Source organism: Aythya ferina (assembly GCF_964211825.1).
Source record: "Aythya ferina genome assembly, chromosome: 1".
In the NCBI taxonomy this organism is placed as follows: Eukaryota; Metazoa; Chordata; class Aves; order Anseriformes; family Anatidae; genus Aythya; species Aythya ferina.
This window is the reverse complement of record NC_140296.1, coordinates 83,745,984-83,768,891: the sequence shown is the minus strand read 5'-3', so window position 1 is coordinate 83,768,891 and position 22,908 is coordinate 83,745,984. Positions and strand designations below refer to the sequence as shown.

The window sequence follows — 22,908 nt, the reverse complement described above, 5'->3', positions numbered from 1 at the left end:
GTGATGAGGCAGGGCAAGCCATTTAGTCAGCCAGCAGATATAGGTTAGGAACAGGTCCAGGGATCACGAGACACGTCTACAGAAATAAGGAAGGGTTGGGGTCAAGTCAGGAAATCAGCCTGCAGCTTCAGATCCAGATCATACTGGTGGGTGGGCCAAGCATATGATGGAGATCAGTATTCCTCTAACACTGCTCAGACAAGGGCTGAAGCTAAAGTAGAGCCCTGAGCCCACAGGCAGAGGGTGTGGGGTGGAGGCCCCAAATGAGGCTTGTCAGGGTCAACAAGTTTGCTTAGTGCCCTCAGGACCTTGACACATATGAAGTGACTTACACCCAAGACTAAATTTGCCCAATTTTCATGAAAATAGAAAACAGCACACCACTGTCACAAGTGCCAAACCTCCAACCAGATATCAGATCTCTCCTCCCAGTCACAGAAAGCAGCTGTATCGTGCTGGTAGAAGTTTTGCCACAACTGCTCAGCAGACAGAAGATGCCCAGCTGGTAACATGTTAGATCAAAGGCTTCAAAGTTGGCAAAGCTAGAAGCAATTTGAACAGGATATTAGGGTTAAACGATCTTAATTATTAATAAAAGCTAAACTAGCTAGCAAATGCCACCACTCCAAACACCCCTGTCTCTCTTTCACCCAGCTACTATTGCTGAGCACGGTGCCATGGAGTATGGGATATCCCTCTGGCCACTGGGGCCAGCTGCTCTGGCTGTGTCCCCCCAGCTTCTGGTGGCAGGGCAGCACAAGGAGCTGAAAAGTCCTTGGCTCTGTGCAAGCACTACTCCGCAACAACTAAAACATCCGTGTGTTATCACCACTGTTTCCATCAAAAATCCAAAACACAGCATTGTGTGAGCATTGTGTACAAGGAAAATTAACTCCGTCCTAGCCAAAAGTCTGACAGAAGGGTAGAAGAGAATGCAATAAAAATAAGGGCAAGACAGTCTTAATAAAGGATTTTGTGTAGATTTGAGGGGGTTGGTGTGCATGTCTAGAAAGGCAGAAGAAGGGGAGGTGAAATTGTTCCAGGAAGAGAGAAAATAATGGCTTGCAGAGGAAAAGAGAAAGGAAGGACAACGATATAGTTTAAATATAAATAGGAAAGAGATTTTCCTTAAATTATATTTATCTGTAATGAGTGACTAAAAAGATAGAGACAGAGATAGAGCATGAATCATTTAGGCAAACTTTATACTGAGATAGAGAAAGCAGTGGGATCTGCAATACATGTATTTAGCAATATATCTCTCCATACTGGTAAAGTTGCAGCTGTAGTACCGTGCTTACACCACTCTGCAGGAATGGTACAGAAACCCAAAAAGCGGCACAGAGGATAATGAGGTGGCCTGTCAGATGGGCTGTATAAGAAAACTTTGGAACTGGGGCTGTTTAGTCTAGAAGAGGCATATGAGATTTGTCAAAAATAGCAACCTGTCTGCTGAATGCCAGATCTCTACTCCAAATCCAGTAACTGTTGATTCAAAACCTTAACCATAAATAGTCAATGCCTACTAAAAGCAAAAGAGAATACAACCGTTCTCTATGTCTGGTAGAAAAGCAAGACTGCAGCTACAGAAATTCAGGTTAGATGTTAAGAAAAAACTTTCTAACAAGAAAGTGAGGACAGTGATAAGAACGGATTGACTGAATTATTGCAGTTCTGGGGAAAGAATGATGAACAGAGACTCGCTAATTGAAATGCTTCACAATCTCTGTGCACGCAGCAGGAAAGTCCCGCTGCTGGGAAGGCTGTCCTCCCATGACAGCACAATAATTAAAAGCTTGATTGTTAAAAATAGCAAGGACAACAAAACAATCTAATAGTGGGAGAAACAGACCTAACATTTCCCACTCTGACTGTTCTACGACTGCAGAAAGATAAAATTAAGACACATGTTTTCTTGGTCCAATACCAACCTTAATTTCTTACTATTTTCTTTGAAAGTTCTTATAAAAGCAGTTCATAGAAGAGTGAGAACATGATGAACCTACCCCAAAGTCGATAGCCCCACTTATTCAAAATAGTGCTATAAGGCATGGATGAATGGCACTTTAGAAGCCCCTATTTTTAGGTACTTATGGATTTCAGAAGTTTTATCTATAAAGCATATTAGAACTGACATGCTTTCTTTTTTAAAAATCTTATTGTGGCCTACAGCTTCGTCACGAGGGGAGCGCAGGGGCAGGCGCTGAGCTCTGCTCTCTGGGGACAGCGACAGGACCCGAGGGAACGGCATGGAGCTGGGACAGGGCAGGGTCAGGATGGGGGTGAGGGAAAGGGTCTGCACCCAGAGGGTGGTCGGGCACTGGGACAGGCTGCCCAGGGATGTGGTCATGGCACTGAGCTTGCTGGAGTTCAAGGAGTGTTTGGACGATGCCCTCAGACACAGGGTCTGATTTTCGGGTGGTCCTGTGTGGAGCCAGGATTTGGACTTGATGGTCCTTGTGGGTCCCTTTCTACTCAGGATATTCTGTGGTTCCATGATTCTGTGATTATTGAAAGACTGTCCAATTTGATTCTGTACAAGCATTTTGAGAATATAGTGTTTACTAAAAATCACACCTCTGCTACAGAGATGTGGAAAGAGCCAGATTTTGTTATACCAAATCCCGTGCTTTTACCCTTAATAATTTATAGGCTGTCATTGCATATAAAAAGAAAAAAAAAAAAAAAAAAGTATGGATTTAATCCATATGCAATTCAGTAAGGCACTCTCATAAATCAGAAGTACATTTAATTTACTTTAACAAAAAGGCAATAGTTTGTAAGCACTATGCATTCCTCTGGAATGATGAACTACACCTTACAAATGAGTTAAAGCTACAGTGTCAGATAAAATTGCATGGAAGCAGCAAAGGGATGGTGTTGGAGGCAGTGAAAACCAGTAGGTGTATTTAAATTGATACCTTTCATTCTCTGTCCATGCAGGTGGGGAAAAAAATCCAGAATTGTGGGGTTTTAATCCCAGTCTAAAAATATGTGATTTAACTAATTGATCATCACAGCAATATGGTATCTTTTTATTCTATTTTTTTTTTGACTACTAATTCTAGCAAGTCTCTCTCTATAGACTTGCCTATACATCTTATGTATATATAATCTATAAGTCTATATATAGAGAGACTTGCTTATACCTATATATATAGATGTGTGTCTATATATATACAGAGAGAGATTGATAGATAGGTAGAAAGAAACATCGTATTTTAAGTATTCTGTTCCAGCCGTAAGTCATTCCTCCATCTTACAAAATCTTGCAGCTGACAGCCATTAAAGCCTTCAGGATCCAAAAAATGTACATTGAAGCAAAACTCAGCTCATCTGTTAAATATTCAGGAATTTATTCTGTGATGTTTTCTGGAGATGCTTGTCTTTGAATTCAGACCCTATTTAACCATGCCTCTCCCCAGTTTTCCATGGCTTCCTGCTGACTTTTGGACAGGAAACACTCGAGGCTCTGTTCTTCTGTAATATGACTCAGGTCTAAGTCAGAAGACTTAGCAGCCTCTTGCAGCCTCTCTCATGGGCAGACCATTTTAAATACAGCTTCTGCTGTGGTATTTAGTGCTTGCTATGTACTGAGGCACTTCAAACACTTGGTACTATTCTCTAGGGGCTGCAATACTTTCCCGTCCCTGCTTTTACAGAGGGCATCAGAAGCATGGAGTGGCCTGCTAATACAGCAGACCTTAGCCTGGAGACTTTGCTGAGTGTTTACAAACTTCTCTGTAGCAGTAACAGATCCGGACCACTGAGGGCATCTGAGCCAAACTACGGTGTTAGCAAGGGGCTTAGAAGTAAGTCATTAAACTTTGCTGAAGATGGGGGTATTTCTTTGCTTTAGCCTTTAAAGAGCAGAAAGCATTCCTTGTTAGCTAATTGTATAATGCACATCATTTCCCTTCTCAAGCAGCTCGAGGTCTTTAACGGGTTCATTCCCAGTTTCCAAGTACAGGTTGCTCTTCTAGGGATTTTGCCTTAAGGCAAGGATGCCATTAGTATGCATTAAGCAGCACAGCTATGACCTTGACGTAGTAAGCTCAATGAAGTAAGTTTCTTGCTTATCTTAAGCCATCGGAGAAAGGGGAATAACCTCTCTAATGGAAGTAGACACATTAATTCAGATTTCAGCCATGTTGTCTGATCAGTGTTTGTCTGCTAGATTGAGTTTAATATGCATACTATGGTAAAAGCATGACAGAGCTTTTATAGGTGATGGTGTCTATAAGGAACTGAAGTTTATTTAGTTGCATTTGTGTGCATTTCAATGACTAAACTGAAAAAAAGGCAAGGGGGTATTTAAAAATGACAGCCCGAAAATATAGAGGAGTCTGCACAGGAATACTTGTCTCCATGGTGTTCAGCTGCACAAGAAGTCCAAACGGAGATAATAGTTTGTTTGAGAAAGGAGGGGGTTTAAATGTAACAGCTAAATATTTGAGATATATATATATATATGCATATATCAAACTTGGAGAATGAATTGTTCCAGTTTGCAAAAAGAAATTCCATACAAACAAACAAACAAACAAAACAAAAGCAAACCCCGACCACTACGTCTCAGAGGGAACCTTCCTTGCAATTAAGAATTTTCCCTGTTTGCTGTCTACTCAGTTCAGATCTTGGAATTAGCATTAAGGGGCTCATGGTTTCTGGGCTCGTTTGCATGTGAAATCAATTTATGCACCATGGGACAGGATTTTTATGCATCAGATGTCTATTTGATTATCTGCCCAAGCAGTTGTTGCCAGGAGCTCTGTTGTTAAAGGCAGTGGCTATATGTGCCGTTTACTTCCGAAGAAGTGGCAGGAGGATGCCCAAGAGACCATGCTCAGCCTGATGCAAGATATTTGGTTACATAAAAGAAATTAGATGCCTGAACCATCCCACTCATCACTCTTTCTCCACTGGCCTTTTAAAAGTTGTCTCGCTGGTAAGGATTTCCAGAAGGCCATCCACTCGGCTTCTCCAGTCAAACCTAATTTTTATTTATTTATTTTAGAGGGTAAAGAGCACATCCTCCAGCCTTTTGAAAGGCCATTTTCCCCCACAACAAGACGAAGAGGCAGTTTAGGATGCCTTGTCCAAGAGCCTATAACCAGAACATTAACAAAGATCTTCAGAGCCAGGGTGGCCTGGGACAAAGTCCATTTGGATGCACGTGACAGACCCCACAGCCTTCCCCTGCCTGCTCACCAAAGCGTTTGCCATTATTTCAACTCTCTCTAATAATGAGGTACCAAACATTTTATTGATCATGCTCTTCAAATGGAAGGCAAGAAAGCTTTAGTATAAAATATCTCCGAAAGTCGGAAAAGAAGTGAGCAACAACAAAGCTATTCCACTTCCACCTTGAGATTCTGGCACCACTTAGCTGGTAACACTGCTGCAAGGGAGATACTTGTCCTGGGGAAACGAGCACCCACTTTGGGTCAGAGCACCCCCTTTTGGGGCAGATCACCCCCTTTTGGGGCTAAGTATCCCTTTGGTCAGTGCACCCCTTTTGGGTCAGAACACCCTTTTTGGGTCAGAGCACCCATTTTGGGGTCAGAACTCCCAGTTTGGGGTGGAGAACCCCATTCGATCAGGGCACCCCCGTTGGCCAGAGCACCCATTTTTGGGCCAGAGCCCCAAATTTTGGTCAGAACACTCATTTTGGGGTCAGATCCCCCCGTCTACGGGGCGGAGCAGCAGGGGGCGGGCCGCGCGCGCAGCCGTTAACGGCCGGGAGCTGTCCGTTCAGCACCCGCGCGCCGGGCGCCTCGCCCCCTGAGAAACGGAGGCTCCTCGTAGCTCAGCTCTCCTTTATTTTGGGGGCCATTCGGTCGGTTTCGGGGCTCTTTATTTCTGCTTTTATTTCAACAAGCCGCGCCGCTCCCCCCACCCCGTCTCCTCACCCTCCCTCCCCGCCTCGCGAGGCCCCTCCCCTCCGGCTAGCGGGCGCCCGCGGGGCGGTGGCGGCGGCGGCGGCCAGCCAATCAGGAGGCCTCATGCAAATGAGCGCGGCGCGGCGCAGAGGGAGGGAGGGGAGGGGGGGGAATCCGCCCGGTTGCCATGGCGACGCGCGGGCGGCTCCCGGGGAGACCCCCCCCGGGGCGGGCACCCGCGTGACGGCCCCGAGCGGGACCGGGCGGGGGGGGCGGGAGCGGAGCGGGGCGGGGGGGGGGCGCTGCCCGCGGCCATGCCCGTGCTCGCCCGCGGTGCTGAGTCAGAGCCCGGCCTCCCGAAACGCCCCGGGGATGAGCGGCCGGGAGGGGCCATGGAGGAGCTGGAGCACACCTGCCCCCAGCCGCGCCTGGTCAGTGCCGGGAGACGGGGAGGGGACGGGGACGGGGTGGGGAGGGGCAGGGATGGGGATGGGGAAGGGATAAGGAAGGGAAGGGGAAGGGGAAGGGGAAGGGAAGGGGAAGGGAAGGGGAAGGGAAGGGAAGGGAAGGGAAGGGAAGGGAAGGGAAGGGAAGGGAAGGGAAGGGAAGGGAAGGGAAGGGAAGGGAAGGGAAGGGAAGGGAAGGGAAGGGAAGGGAAGGTTAGCCCAGCCCAGCCCATGCGCTGTGGTCCTGCAGAGCAGCCCGGTGAGGCCCCAGCCCCATGGGCACAGTGCCAGCCCCACCAGGGCTCAGATGCTCAAGGCCCCTTCTGGCGTTTCCCCAAACCCCGCTGTCACCCCTCGGTGGAGGTGTTGGCGGAGGTGGCACCCGCACGCAGCCCCCAGACCCGCGGAAATCCCGAGGCGTGCAGGTCTGCCACTGGTGCAACAGCTTGGGCACGGGGAATCGGCGCACCCCGCTCCCGGGATCAGTCGTGGTGCTAATTAAAGCGTGCTTAAAATCCGGGCTTTGGTAATTAAGCTCAGCGCGGTAGTCGAGACATTTAACGTGGCGAGGAATAGCAGCGCTCGGTGGAGTTGACCTAAATTGACGCTTTCTGCTCGCTAGTGGTATAATTGGAGTGAACTTTAAAGAAAAGTCTGTAATTTGTTCAAGGGATGCTTTTTTGGAGCTTTCCAGTGGGAGTTTGGAGTTGGCTCACGTGCCGTTCCTGCGGGGTGTCCGTAGACGCGAGGATTTCCCTGTCAAAAGCCGAGGTGTAGCAGCCCGTCTGAACACATCACCCCGCGCAGTCTGACGCTTTAAAAGACCTGAAAGGAAGAAGTGACAACATGATGCCAGTATTTATGGTATCACCTGTTCCAGTATAATTCCTGTGGAAATTAGGGTGACAGCTCGAGCACACGAGTAAAGCAGGGATTCATTACAGTGTGTTAGATCTTCATGGGTACCAGTAAATTCATAACGGGCAGCGGAGACGTTCAGCTGAATCAAGACTTATGGAAAAAGTGTCCTTATAAAGTGATATGTTGTCAGCCAGCAGATACATATTGTCTTCAGGAAAAAAAAATAATAAACTGAAGTTTAATGGGACTACCTGACTTGGTTAGGGTGTAAGGAATGTTGCAGACAAGTGCAGTCAAGTTCCCCTTAACAAAGCCGTGTCTCAAGTGGGAAGAATCCAGGGCTGTGTCCAGAAGAGTTAATCACAGCTCTGCGGATGTGGAGTAGTAGTGGGAGTTTAAAGCTCCCATCAGACACTTTTAAATATTTTCAGCACATCTTCTGATCCCAATCCTTTGAAGTCAGCGTGCTCAGTGGTGGATCACTGGACAAGTCACATACTTGATCCGTGTATCTGAAAGAGCAGTATGTCTCGGTTAAAGTTTTAGTATCGGCCTGTTCTGCGGAACCACAGGATGGTACCTCAGGGCGATACCAGTCTGGCATTTACAGAGGATTTTTTGATGCTTCTCTTTGGTTATTACACGGCTCTAAAATGAGTTATCTGGGCCTCCAAGTTCTTAGTATATGCTTGTATTTAGGAAGCTCTCTGTGTTAAAAGAGGATAAATTTACGAAGGAGCCCAGATTTGAAAAGACAAAAAAGGCATTAGGTTTTTGTTTGTTTGTTTGTTTGTTTTTTTAAACAGTTGTTGTCCACTTCATTGAAAAAGGAATTATTTATTTAAAGCCTTAGAACTGTGAATATTTTTAATGGATATCTGTCGCTAGGTCCTCTGATTTTAGGCTATGGAGTCTGCTAGCTTGGCAGGAAGTGTCACAGTAGGACTAAGGAAAACCCCTGTATCCTTCAATGAGCAGGAAAACAGGGCACATTGAAGGCAAATCTCAGGTAAGTTTCGATGTGTATTGAAGGCTGATGTTTTCCAGTGTGTAGTACTGTTGTGATATAAATTGCCATTAATTTTTTCCCAAGACACTCTTTGGGTTTTCTTAACTGACTAGGGCATTAACGAGCAGTCTTGCTTCAGTCAATTCCCCCAATCCACCTTTCACTCAGTCTTTGCCTTCCTTATGTTCTCAATGTCCATGTATTTGGAGGCCAGGAAAATCTCTTGTAGAGTGACCCACGTGTCCTAGTCTCAGTGCACCACAGAGAAACAGATCAACTAGAGCCTCCAGCTTTGTCCCTAATGGTGATTTGAATAGTTTTGTGGTCAAGAGAAAAAACAGATAGCATTTTACCAGTCCCGGTCTGCATAGTTCTGCTTTTACCCATTTCTTGTCTGGACCAAACTGCTGGGTTAGGCCACTTTTCAATCTATCACTGTCCAATCACTTTTTTTCTTTTTTTAATGAACATTGCTTCTGCTGCTTAGCCATGGGGATATCCATGGTTCGGTCGCAGGGGCCTTCATTATTTTAACTGCATTGTTTTTAAATGTTGCTCCTGGTCGTATCATGACATACATTCAAGATATGGAAGTTGCCCCCACGTAACTTTAAGGGTCGCAGACCACTGATAGGCTCCAGATCTCGGTGTGGGAATCCCCTGAAGGTTTGCCTGTGTCTACCTATACTGAAAAGGCCTGTAAGTGAGGCAGGCCCTTAGTCTAAGTGGATGGCAGAGATACCGAAGGAGGAAATACAAGAGAGGAAGTATAAAGCCCTCTGAAAATAAAAAGGCAAGTCCCTTGGGGTCAAGAGTTTGACTTCGGTCACACAAAAACCTCCGCGTGGGTAGCTCGCTGAGGGGTCAGTGTGCACCTTGAGAATTGCTAATCCTCAACCCGCAGTAAAGAAACAGACATTTCAACACCCCACGTTGTTCATCAGGACTATGCCAGGTAGTGTCTTTCACAAAAAGAAACAATGGCAATTTATAAGTACAGTGCTGCAAATAAAGCAAAACCGAATACACATCGAAACTTACCTGAAAACAAACTTCAGAACCTACTGCTTGGCCGCGTCCTTCCCTTCAACATATGGAGAGCTTCTTTTCCTCATATTTCATGTCTCTGTCATCCAACATAGGCCTCAGTGAGAAGATCTGGGAAAGTACTGCTGGGACCTGAGCGCCAATATAATATTCTCAAAATTGGCTGAGGCCCTTAGGGTTAGTTAGGTCAGTTAAGGGAATGAAGTACACTGAAATGGATGTTTCCATGGCAGTACCTAGCTCGTTGTGCCTTGGTCTAATGTGAGCTTACGCCCCAATGAGGAATAAAGGCCTTTCTGCGATGTGCAGGGGAGGTTAGGCACAAAAAACACCCGAATTAGCCAAGGTGAACCACAGGGGAGGAGAGGGCATAGGCAGGTGGGTGGCTGGTGGGCCTGTGCCTGCTGGGTGGGATGTTGGTGGGTACAGGGCCAGGAAGGAATTAAACAGCTGTTCTCAGGACTTTAGGGTCGGTCTGCCCGAGGTTATGGCTATGTGATGTCCGTGCTGCCATAGCAAGCCGGGTCCCGTTTGCCTGTGCAGCCAGGGACACCAGCACCCTGTGTGGAAGTACTGTGCTGGGTTTTTCTGCCTAACATCATCGCTGTGAAGGCAGCAGGACTAGCTGGAGACTTAGGAGCTATCCATATGGCAGATAAAGCATGTTCTGCCAAGGCACTGTAAGCATCGGGGCTATTTGAGGTTCACCCTGGCAATCCCAGCAACTGCTCACGAACCTGGGCTTACTTCTGCTGCCTTGTCTTGAGATTCAGAGGCTACAGACTGTTATGATTCAGTAGGAATTAGGCACCAGATACCTTGGGGCCAGTATATTGCAGTAATTTGGAGAATGAGACGCAGGAACACTTGAAGATCACAGCTTCCATGTCATTTTAGGTAGCAGCTGCTTTACCTATTTCTTTATTTTTTTATTTTTATTTTTTTTTAAGAAATGACAGTGAAATAGAGGTGTCATTAGACTCCGCTAGACAGTTTTCTTATTGCTGCTGTTAAGCAATGAAATGTTAAGCACAACATTTGAAATAATTGCAAGTAAAACCTGCGTGCCTTGGCTCTTTCTATTTTCATCCCTGGATGCCTCACCTCGTTTTTATTTGCAAACAGTGTTTTGACAGGGTCTGATGCATCCTTTTGGAATTATTTCAGATATTGTACTTCCATGAGCCATATATCTTCATATTATTTTTCATGTATGACTAACAGATATATGCAGTTTTAACCAGAGGAGCTAATGCCAAATTTAGGGGCTTTTATTGTGTTTACAAAAGTGTCCCATGTGTCTGTTTTCTCTCACCTGATGTTAATTCTTAGGGGGTCTGCCATCTGTTTACTTCAAATTGGAACTAAGCATAAATGTGTAAGTAAAAAGCCTGACATTAGAGGAACCCAGGATGACTTTATTTGCCCAAATATCTTTTAGTTCCTTTACAAGCTTGGTGTCTGCTCTGGTAAATTTTACTTTTTGTAAATGTTGGCTATTACACAAAAGTGCAAACTCTTAAAAATGCCCAATATGGTTCACACTTGGGAGCACGTAGCAGTCTTTGCCATGCTTAAAAAATAACTTTAAAAATGGCCTGTAGGCACCAGAAATCTGCTGTGATGTGCCTTTTGCTGCATCAAAGAACATCTCATCAGTACACACTCCAAAATGCTATAGTCTCTGCAAAAACACATTGCGACCTGTATTGGTCAGGTCACAAACCTACAGATGTGCTTTTTTGCAGGATTCACAGATGACCTGTAAACACAGGGAGCAAGCATTACACTCTGTGCATTGTATTCCTTGCTTGCAAATACATATCTTCGATACTATTTTAGAAGCAGCTTTATTAGCAGAATGTTACCAAGTTCTATAAGCTGTGCTGTTGTCGCTACTATGAAGGTTTGTATTGTATCTTTAAGTAGAAAACCAATGTGAATGGTTTCTCTGCTCTCTCCCCCAAAATGTATTCAAATTATAACATAACATATGTAAGAAATGTAAGAAGAAAGCCTACACTACAGATACAGGAATTACATGTAGTGTATAGCCACACATCTAGAGTCCTGTGCCAGTGCAGCTGGAACTGTGCGCTTACACATTTGTTCCCAGGTAATCTGCCTTCCTTCCCTACGCACACACAGGCAGAAGGCTTACAGTGAAAAAGCTCTTGTGAAAGGCATGGGATACATCAGAGATCTGTTACAAAAGTGCACTGCGCTTCCTGCAGGAACATAGCTCATCCCAGGATGCTTTTGTGTTCCAGCTGGGGAACTGCGGAGAATACTTGCCTTGTGCTGGGGAAAAAGTCTTTTAGTCTTTTTTTTTTTTTTTCCCCCAACGTAGCACTATTTTGAGTGATGATTTATATGAAGAAGCTACCCTACGTCTGACTTGAAAGAATTGATAAAGTATCTTTATGTAGAAGCGCAAGCAGGGATTGAAATTGGGCCAAGTTCTCCCAATATCTCAGCTATAGCTCGAGTGATTTCAGGAGATTAAGCCTTGCCTATATTAAACCTGAAGTTTTATGTATGCTTTCTTTGCTCTATTTTTTGTTACATCCACCTCTCAGAGTCAGCAGAGCTGTTGGAGAACAAACCAAGTTTTCTTCTGTTTCATGCGTTCATACCGGAACTGTTCGTCTGTGAAAAGTTCACCTTGAGGCACCCACTGATAACATTCAATTGCAACTTCCTTGCTCATAAATTTACCTGTTTGGACCAAAGTTACTAAAGGTCACAAATCCATCAGACAGTGGGATTTCCATTTCTCATACCGTTCACTCCTGAACCTCTAAGAGAAGACCTGGGTAGTCCTTCAGAGAGTGTTTCCACTTGCAAAGGGTGTTCGTGCTTCAGAAACTCAGCAGGCGTTTTTAGTTCCCTTTAAAGAGTTGCAGTAGCATTTTGCTCTTAACAAATGCTCCTTAAAACTGATGTCAGCGTTTCCTGCTCTGTAATTACTGTTTGCCAACATCAGGAGCAGGTTCCCAAAATAATCTTTCCTCATATGAGTAGACCTTCCCCACGTGATTTGTTCCAGTGAAATCGGTTATCTGTTTTAAATACTGCCTCGCAGACGAAAGGAGATTACAGCATCATACCTCCCACAGCATTTGCCTGCCAGTTTAATTATTTTATAAGCACAGGCCCTACAAAACTTTGCCTGGATAGCTGTACTGCTTCAAGATCTGAAGTGTTACTGGCAAAACCTTCGATGATGTATAGCTGTTCTCTCCATCCAGAGAATGACCTTTTTGCCTGTTTTTGTTGTGCAGTGAACAAGGTAGTGTAGCTGTCTTAATCAAATAAATAAAAAAGTAGCTCCTTCTATTAGCACATGTTGCATGCAATTACCCTGCAGGCAGAATTATAATGGCAGGTGCAGTATTATGTAGATGGGTCTATGTTTGCCCCTTCTCAAAAATATTTCTGTCTTGTTGCTGTGTAAAAAGAAAAAGAAATACAGAAAACAAACAAACACAACTAGTTATTCCTATTACAGACTGCAAACAAAAGAAGGTGTGAAGGTGCTCATGCTTTTTAAGTGTCATTTCAGTGGTTTGACTCCTGTTCCTCTACAAAACACCTTCCACTTTCTTTTAAATCCTGTGGGAACATAAGCTTTTAATATTTATATTGCTGAATTGCAGCTAAGTTAAATGGTTACAGTAGCCTGAGAGGCTGTGAGGAGGGATAATAAAAAGGCAGCATCAAGATACACCTGAAAATGAGCTACTTCCATCCGTCATATAGGATTTCTTCGTAAAGTGTCCTGGCCACAGAATCAGCTCAGCTGGGGAGTGCTGCCTACTGCACTGTACTCTGCTCTTACTGACTCATGTATCTGGGGAATGCAAAGGCGTTACTGTGTGCAGGAGAAGCTCCGAAGCATTCTTCAGCATGGAAAAAAGTGACCGAAGGGAGAAAAGAGAGAGGACTGTGAAATGGTGAAAGATGGGGAATAGGTGACTGTGGCAGAATTTGCTAAAGCTTCCAGTGCAAGAATATCAAATAATCCAAGCAAGAGGCAGGTGCTGAGCAATCAAAACGAGATAATTCATCACTGAACTCACACTGAGGCTGTAGAACAGCCTGCATCGCACTATCATGCTACAGGGTGATGCAGATCTCAGAAGCCTACTTTGGTCCAAAATGCAAGGGTGATTTGGCTTGCTTGGCTGATCACAAAATGTAAGTGTCCAGAAAATAATAAAGGCACAGATGAAGGGAAAAGTCTGTCAGATGAAGACAGAAGGACATTTGCACAAAGTCTTTGTCTACCCCTCTGATTATTGGCAGAACTATAGCAAACTTCTAACGGTACTTTAATGGATTAACCGAAATGAAAAGGCTGCTATATGGATTACTTGCTCTCTTCACCCAATTCCAGTTATTACTGACAAGAAACTGGGAAGAATATGAGTAATTATATCAAGGCAGAAAGATGTTTGATAAATGATTTCTGGGTTTTGATCATTTCTTGAAATATTTTGTCTTATGCTCTGGTAGACAAACCAATCCTGTAATATTTTACTCACCAGACGTTTTTGTTAAGCTCTGCGGCAACTTTTCTGGGCCAAAGACAATGAAATAATATTGGATGTACCAATTGGGAGCTATTGCTGTGTCTCACTTGATCCGTCAGCACACCATAGTTATGTATTTCTCCGTCTACGCATTCTCTCGTTGACAGAACTTGGCTGATTTTAATTTACCATGTGTAATGCATTTTAATATCCAGTGACTGAGAGGCCAGAGAGCAGTGGAAATATTGATGAGTGTGGCTCTAAGCCCTTGGCCGTAAAGTGAGCGGTAATGATGAGTGTTTACAAAAACGGGATCGAGGGGAAGCTAACAGTGGTAGTTCTCCATTTAGTGGGGACCACAAGGAAAATCTCGGTGTTGCACGGGCGTTTACACGGACAAAAAGCACTACAGTGTTTGCCTAGTCAAAAATAAAATAAATCTTGCTGCGAACCAGGCCTATTTTCTTCAAATAATCTCCAAGGCAACGGCCTCTACCAAGCTAGGATCTGATTACCAGTTGCAGGCCCCAGACCATAGCCATTATTGTTTTAACATTTCTGCCTTCCTCTTTATCCCAGCGTGAACCAGGTGGTGCGGGCTGTTGTGTAACTTGACCTTGCTTGGAGATAAAAAGACAGGTTAGCACTCAGGGATCACGAAGACAGAAGCAAAAAGACGGTATTTAGAAAATAAAGAAAGGAGCTCGCACTGTATGATTATGTGCAATGCTCGACGCTGTGCTACGTGGGTGGCCAGCCAAACACTTCCCTCCCGTGAAGCCCAAGCAGAGATGTGGAGCTTGCCGTGGATTCTCAATTTTAGCCTTGTCTGTGCGGAGACGCTGTGATTTTCAGCACTAATGTATTAAAGTTACCTTGGATGATTTCCTGTAGCTCTTGAGCTTGCAAAGAAAGGAAGGAAAGATCGAAGAAAAATAAAAGAATTATATATAAAGGTTGAGTGCTTTTGGGGAACAGATTGACTAGTAAATCCCAAAGCAGAAAGAGCTGACAGTGAATCTCAGAGGTCGCTTTTTGCTGTTGTTTTAATACTATTCTCTGAGCTTACCGTGCAACAAGCCAGTGAGCCCAGAGGTCAACAGCAATTAGGCAATACATGTCTTTGGGTTAACATGTCTCAGGGATGCTAAAGAAAATAAATGCTTGGTGATCAAGTGTTCAGCATGTAAAAGCTGAAGAAGTGGTAAATAAGAGGGAAGAGAGATTCTGTTACTATCAACCCTGGGTGCACAAACTGATAGTGACAAACGTGTCTTGTATAAATGGTGACTGTCAAAACCAAGCCAAACCACTGGTGCAAGGTCACGAGGTCCCAGCTGTATCATGGTGGAGGCAAAGTGAAATATTTCCCTCGGCTTGTCTTAACCACCACCTCATTTCTCAAAAACAAAGCAGCCCAAATCTCAGCTAATGATAGCTTGTTTTTTTTGTGATTCCATAAAGATTTCAAGCCTAGAGCAGGAGAAGCATTTTTTTTTTTTCATATCAGACCATATGGCAGATAATAAATATCTGAGATTCTTATTGCTGATAACTTCCTACAGAGGCATGGGCAGAAAAAGTAATGTCTGTAGCCAGGTTTCCTGACAGATAATACCACGTCATTCTTCACACGTCCTCACTCTCTCCGTAATATCTTTAGGTTATAAGCTCTTCAGAGCAAGGACCCTCGTGGTGCTCTGATCGCAGAGCATTTTAGTACTGTTACAGTACATGTCGGAGTAGAGAAAGGAATTGCAGCTCAGCTTGCTTTTAGCTAGGTGGGACTTCTGGTTGCGGTCTTGGCTTTATCTTGAACGGCTCCTCAAAATTGCCTAAGGTTCTGATTAAAAACACAATAAAACAGGTTGTGGTCCCAGTCATCTGTCCTGATGTTTTGTCAGTGGAAGGAACTGGTGCTTGTGAGGAGATGGCCTGTTTATAGCATTCTAAATCCTGATTAGTTTTTCCAGCTGTGATTTCCACATAGGAGGATACATCTTGTATCTTGGGCCTTTGGACTTGTTGAGACCAAAGCAAAGATTAAATTGCTTGGACAAATAACCATCAGACCTGACTTTGTCCTGCAAACAGAGCAAGTATGTACCTGCTCTCAATTCACATCGCTTGAGCTTCTCAAGACAGGCAATGAATTGGGTTGTATTTAGAAAGCCATATTGTCGTCATATTTCATACTGTATGAATTGTATATGCTGAAGGGTGACCAGAAAGCAAAAGTCCCCATGGAACAAGCCAGCATTAAGCCTGGTTACAACACAGTTGAATGGTTCTTTTTTGACTATTCGATGGAAAAACAAATTGACCTTGTGTTTTCCCCCCCTTCCAGACTCTGACGGCACCTGCCCCATTTGCAGATGAAACGAGCTGTCAGTGCCGAGCACCCCACGAGAAGCTAACCATTGCACAAGCCCGCCTGGGAACGCCAGGTATGTGCGGAGAGCTACATCAGCAGGACCATGGGCACTCCCAAACCACAGGCTCTCCCTTACAGCCCTGTATCAATACTCACTTTTGCCTTCTGTTTGGAAGCAGAAAGGCCAGCCTGGTATCTGGTGCTATTAGCTAATGGGGAAGGAACAAGTAACTAGAGGACCGTTGTCTTCAGCAGGAGAAACAACAAGGGGAAATGTTTCAAGTTAGAGTTTGATGTTTCATGGGTGTCTGCATGTTGGTCAAAAGGAAGGCTTGCCAGCCTGCTCCAGACAGCCTAAAAATTGTGTTGATTAATGGCTACTTTGGGGATTCTTCACATGCTGCCTATGTATGCTGGAAAATGTCTTCTTTCACTCATGTTCTTGTTGACCACATCAGACCTTAAGTGGCCTTAAAGGCCATTTGCCCTTTGCAAAGAAACCATGCCCAATTTCTGAACTCTGTCTAGACATTTTTGCCAGACTTATCTCTGTGATCGGGCTTGGGGAACAGAATGATTTCACAGAAAGTCCCAAATACGTAAAGTACAGTCCGTGAATGCTGGATCTTTGTTGTTATCATCTCTGCTGTCCTTTTGCTTGGAGGTGGCTATTATGTGGCACTGTGGTGGTTTTACTCAGCTGAGCAGCTGAGCTCCACCATGATCAGTAAAATTTATTAACTCTTACAAGCTAGAGCAGTGAGAAACTTAAAGCAAATTAAAAACACCTTCCCCTCCATCCACGCTCTTCTATGTCCCCCCCCAGGTGGTGCAGGGGAACTGGGGATGGCAGCTGTGGTCAGTGCCTGATGCTTCGTCTCTGCTGCCCCTTCGTGGTCACTACAGGGTCCATCCCCCAGGAGCAAACTGCTCCAGCACGGGTCCCCCACTGCCTGGGTGGGCGGCAGCTCCCCACAGACCCCCTGCTCCTGCGTGGGCTCCTCTCCACGGGCTGCAGCTCCGGCCCGGGGCCTGCTCCTGCGGGGGCTCTCCATGGGCCGCAGCCTCCTCCAGGCCACATCCACCTGCTCCACGGGGGCTCCTCCACCCACGGGGGGGCTGCAGCGTGGAGATCTGCTCCGTGTGGGACCCATGGGCTGCAGGGGGACAGCCTGCTCCACCAGGGGCCTCTCCACTGCCCACAGGGGAACTGCTGCTGCCTGCCTGGAGCACCTCCTGCCCTCCTGCTGCACTGGCCTGGGGGCTGCAGGGCTGGTTCCCACTCCTCTCTCCCAGCTGCACAGCAGTTTTTTTTTTCCCCTTTCTTAAATCTGCTCTCACAGAGGCACAAACAACATCACTTACTGGCTCTGCTCTGGCCAGCAGTGGATACCTTTGGAGCTGTCTGAAACAGGCCCTTATCTGACATGGGGCAGTCTTTGGTTTCTTCTCACAGAGGCCACCCCTGCAGCCTCCACTACAAAAACCTTGCCACATAAACCCGCTACACACCGTTGTCAGGTCTGTCGTTTGGTAAAGCAAGTTTTACCTTTTCTGTCTGAAGACTGCTGCTGAAAATTTCATGCAGAAAGAAAGAGTTACAAGGGTGACAGCAGGTGGATGGTGAAAAAAAAAAAAGATAGACTCATTGATGAGAAAAAGAGATCTTGGGGGAAATATTAAAAAAGGGTAATGAAGTGTTTATGTGGAGGCTGTGGAAAAAAAGAAAGACACAGACCAGAGTGGAGAAGTGAGGTGATAGGAAAAAAAAAAAAAAGGAAAATTTTCAAAAAATCCAGAAGGCAGAACTAACTAGAAAAGCTGAGGGAAAAGAACAAGACATATGGTGGAACTCTGAATGAGACAGGAAGATGACATTTTTTCTAAATTAAAATACAGGGATGATCGATGATAATAAATAGGCTAAGTCTGAGAGAAAACAGCAGAGAGCACAGAGAAGGAGAAGTTATAAGCAGCATAAAACACTGGAAGTTCACCCACAGTGTATTTTGAATATCAGAACGGGGGTAAATCTCCACAGTGATCTTATCTGGGAACAAAAACTTGTCCAGTAGAATTAAGTGCAACTTGTTTTGGGTCTGGAAAATCACTATTGTGTTTCTTTCTTTACAGTTGACAGACCTGTCAGAGTGTATGCAGATGGGATATTTGACCTCTTCCACTCTGGCCATGCTAGAGCTCTTATGCAAGCCAAAACTCTATTCCCAAATAGCTACTTATTAGTAGGAGGTAAGATCAGAGTTATTTCTTGCACTGGAGTTTTGTTTCTATGCTTCAGCATAAGCGTTATTGCTGTGCTCTCACCCCCAGCTGGTTATGCACTATGACTTTGAATGCTGCTTTCACTCTGGGGGCTTTCTATAGGTGATTTGCCTTGACTTATGTCTTATAATTGAATCAATTAAAGTAAAAGTCAAATTCTGCCCTCAGCAGCACAGGCACAATTCCCATTCTAGTTAAAGCAGGTGCCTGCATGACTCTGAGCTTAGAATAGCTCCATATGAATAATTTACCTTTTTCAGTTATTCACTCAAAATTGTTCAAAGATGGAGATGAGTGAATGAGATCAACCACTCATTTATTTCTGGCTCTTCAGTCCTTCTGCCAGTCAGACACAGCCCACGTCCCCTGGCTGCTGGGTCAGTACTGTGTCTGCAGGCCCAACCTTCAACATCAGCAGAGAAGCTAAATTCAGACCGTTATCATTGGAGACCTAAATGTAGGTTATGATTTGAACATATTTTTCAGCTTATAAGTGTCCCCAGGCAGGTTACTTTCTTTTCATATTTTTTTTCCACAACTATCTGCTTTTTTGCTGTGCAGCTTGCTAACAGATGCTCAGCAGTTGGTATATGCTAGAGAAGTCACCGGAGGGAGAGTGACTGTTTCCTGCTTAGCTGGCTGTGCACACGCTGCTCTCGTGAGGCCTCATGAACATGCATTTCAGTTCCAACTTCCCTGCACCTTTGGGTTTGAGATAGGTCTCTCATAAACATTGCACAGCAACATTCAGCTGCTTCTCAAACGCTTACAGAAATGATGATAAAGAGAATGTGAATGCAACCTTCAGACACTGTATAAATACATGATTTTGTGTCTTTGTCTCAAATCAGTTAAAAGTAAGGCAAAAAAGAACTAACACAGAAAAAAGGCAAAATCTCCGCATAAACACAATCTCACATTTTACTGTTAAGTTTATGAATGGTGGCAATTCAGATAGAGCTTCCTGGGAGGGAAAAAACATCCCCTTTTTGTGAAGGAAAAATTTAGGACTCCTGTTCTCTCCGGAGACAGGTATCTTGCAGAAGAAGCATGTGGAGGTGCAAAAGAATGAGGCTTAAAAAAAATGATGGTTATGTAGATTTTGTTCTTATTTTTAAAGGGAGGGGAGTGGAGTCATGGATCTGGGAAGGAGCTTTGGGGCAAAAGTCTAGCTCCTTTGAATTTCCTGGCATAGCTCCACTTTGCCCTTTATTTTTGGAGTGAAGGACAAAGCAGCCAGCACTCATCAGTACCTTTTCCCAGCAATGCACTGTATCTTAGCATGTTTATAAAATGAGCATTTTTCCACACCCACATACAATTTGTGCTGCAAAAGCACTGGTGTCATACATGTTGGTTGGCACCACAACCAATCCCTTTTATTTCTTATTGTGAAAATAATTATTTGGAGCTAAGTTTGTTTTTTTTTTTTTTTTTTTTTTTTTGTAAAGATATTTATACCTTCTCAAATCAGTCATTAGAGCAGGATGACAGGATCAAAAGGAAATACAGACATATTGTGTCTGCACTGTACATGAATAAATAGTAATCAAAGATCGAAATCAAACCTTTCTACAGAATTCAAGCAAAAATTACTGTTTTCCAATAATTTTAGCAGACCCTTTCTTCCAGAGGAGAGTAGCTTTAGGATGATATAAAGTGTGTAAAGAAATATAAATACAATCTCAGAAGGGATGTTTCTACTGCAAATGCTTTGATCTCCATTAAATTTCCTGTCAGCAGGCATCAAAAATGACATAATAGGATAGAGTAGCATTTAGCTAGCTGAAATACATATATATTATTACCTGACTGAATTTTGCACAAACTCCAGGGCTATCTAAACCCTCCTACATTTTTCCTGCTTTAAAGGCCCTTCATTACCATCACAGCAAGAACATCCATTTTAGATCTCAAAAGAGGCTGCGCCTTTGTCAGAGCCTTGTCTGATAGGTTGATGTTTTCAAATTAGAAAGAAGCAGCAGCTGCAGGGCTGCTATCACACCCTCCTGCAGCACTAATAATGTTGCATTTATCATTTGTCAAGCACATTTACCGTTTGTCCAGGTGTCGCAGGAAAGTGAGACCCAAAGGCGTGGGTTCGACCTGTGGTGATGGTATCAAACTATTCCACCTGGGGCATCAAATGGCTATTGTAGCTGTAATGCCAGACAGTTACAGCTCCAGGGACAGGCCACTGCCTCTCCTGCAACATTATGTGGGTAGAAGGATAACAGCCAGCTTTTATAGTCCCCCAGTAATGCAGACGTTGCCTCCCTCTCAATTTAAAAGCAGTATGTGATACGGTGTTGGTACATCCAGAGTTAAAGATGCAGGATGCCTGGGCTTTTAACTCTGTTCTTTGCACGAGAGCACATCATAGCGTCTTCCAGTCCTTTCCATGAGGTTTCCTTCTGCAATTTCCCATTTGATCGTGGCACAAGCCTTACTTCTCTTTCTATGAACTCTGCTGAACTCAAAGCTAAATTCAGAGACAGACTCCTATAAAAACTGCCCCGGCTTACTTTCTATCAGTGTTTATTTAGTGAGAAACTTTTCTGCTATGATTTAGAGCTGTGCAGGCAAATTAATCATTTAGAACTTTGTTCGTGTAAGAGCAAACATTTTTACTGTGCAGGTGGTTGAACACTGGAACAGGACACCCAGAAATGCTGTGGGGTCTCCATCTCTGGGACGTGGCCCTGAGAAACCTGTTGTAGTTGACCCAGCTGTGAGGAGGGGGTTGGGTTATGTGATGTCCTGGTACCTTCCTGCCTCAACCATTTTGTGATACATGAGGTTTGTCAGCACTGTGTGGTTGCTGACACTGCACTTTCTGTTTATTTTTAAAACATTGTCCAAAATCCCCCCTTGTAGTGGGATTCACTTGCCTCAGCGTGCATGTACAGCACCTCTTGAGATGTCCTGCAGTATCTCACTCAGGCTCTGACTGCAGTTGAGAAGGGAAGGAGCTGCCATAAATCTCTGGTTGTACCTGCCAACTCTGAGCAGAACTCGATTCTTAGATGCCCTGGAGCTGCCGAAAATTGTAATAACCAAGTGCTTAATGCAATTAGCAGGAAATAATAAATGGCTGGTCAAGCAATTTCTGCAGCGCGTGGGGCCATTTTGTTGATACTTCCATATTTTAGTTTGCAGTGATGATTTAACTCATAAGTTCAAAGGCTTCACTGTGATGAACGAAACTGAGAGATACGAAGCCCTCAGGCACTGTCGCTATGTGGATGAGGTCATCAGAGATGCGCCCTGGACGCTGACACCGGAGTTTCTTGAAAAACATAAGGTACATTCCTCCCTTATCCCTCCCTCCCCTGTACAGACGGACAGTTGAAGATAACAGCAAGCCTGTGAACCTGTATCAGCTGGAGTAAATTATTTAATTCAGTTAGCTCCAGTCACTGAAATCAGTTACGCTGCATTGCTTGCCTTAGCCTTTGTCAGAAAAAGCTGTATCTCTCTTGCCGTTTTTTTCTCAGTGTGCTGGGGTGATTTCTCGGAATGCCGGGATGGTTTCTGAATGGCAAAACAGCACTAAAGAGTCGTCCGTAAATTGACATTCAGGAAAGGAGATCATGAGGAGATCAGTAAAGTTATCCTGTCATGACTGAAGCCCTATTAAAGTCCTGGATTAAAGGCACATTTCCCATTAATGTCAACAGGTGCAATAATTGGCCAGGAATACAAAAAAAAACCAGCATGTCCTCTAAAAGGCAGACAGTGCGTTAATGACAATGCTTCTGGAGACGAGCTTTGTGTACTTTCCTAACTGATCACAGAACATAGTAGATTTTAGGCCTAAATCTAGTGCAATATTCTAGGTAGAATAGAGCTTTAGGATGAGAAAGTCAAAAGCAAGTCAGCTGAAGTCAGGAAAACAGTTGATCCTCCACAACGACCCCTCATTGAACCAAAATTCAGTGATGGTGGCATGTGATTCTTCTTCTGTTCACTGGCAGATTGACTTTGTAGCCCATGATGACATCCCGTACTCCTCTGCTGGCTCAGATGATGTATACAAGCACATAAAGGAGGCAGGTAAGGGCAGCTTCACACTACTAGCACCTTTCTTTTCAGCCTTGGCTCAAACTCTTTTACTGCCTTTTGACCACAACTGCTGAGAAAGAAGCAGCAGAGATAATACTGCATTCTCGTACACCCTCACAGTAGGTATTGCTGGCATCAGCAGAAAGATTCACTTTGCAAAATCACAATGTCCTTGGCTGAATTCTTGCCATAACCCCAGGAAACCATTCAAGTCTATCAAAAAGGGGCCCCATCTTTTTCTTTTTTTCTTTTTTTCTTTTTTTCTTTTTTTCTTTTTTTCTTTTTTTCTTTTTTTCTTTTTTTCTTTTTTTCTTTAACTGATTTTAGGTTGCTCAACTAAGATCTCTGAACTAATAAAAATGAGTTCAGTTCCCACAGCAGCCCAGCCAATTGCAGTTGTTGGTAA

At 44.3% G+C, this 22,908-nt stretch overlaps 1 protein-coding gene across 3 annotated transcripts in view; it reads left to right on the top strand.

Moving 5' to 3' along the window:
- The first annotated feature begins 6,163 nt into the window (after positions 1-6,163).
- PCYT1B (phosphate cytidylyltransferase 1B, choline) overlaps positions 6,164-22,908 on the top strand; it is a 28,307-nt gene continuing 11,562 nt past the window's right edge. Inside the window, exons 1-5 of one of the 3 annotated variants that reach the window (XM_084492845.1) lie at positions 6,164-6,313; positions 16,128-16,227; positions 18,288-18,404; positions 21,590-21,741; positions 22,415-22,493. In XM_084492845.1, coding sequence (XP_084348971.1) covers positions 6,197-6,313; positions 16,128-16,227; positions 18,288-18,404; positions 21,590-21,741; positions 22,415-22,493 — 565 coding nt within the window. In that variant the 5' untranslated portion in view covers positions 6,164-6,196. The remainder of the gene's footprint in view (positions 6,314-16,127; positions 16,228-18,287; positions 18,405-21,589; positions 21,742-22,414; positions 22,494-22,908) is intronic. The other 2 variants (XM_084492847.1, XM_084492846.1) reach the window with 2 other exon arrangements.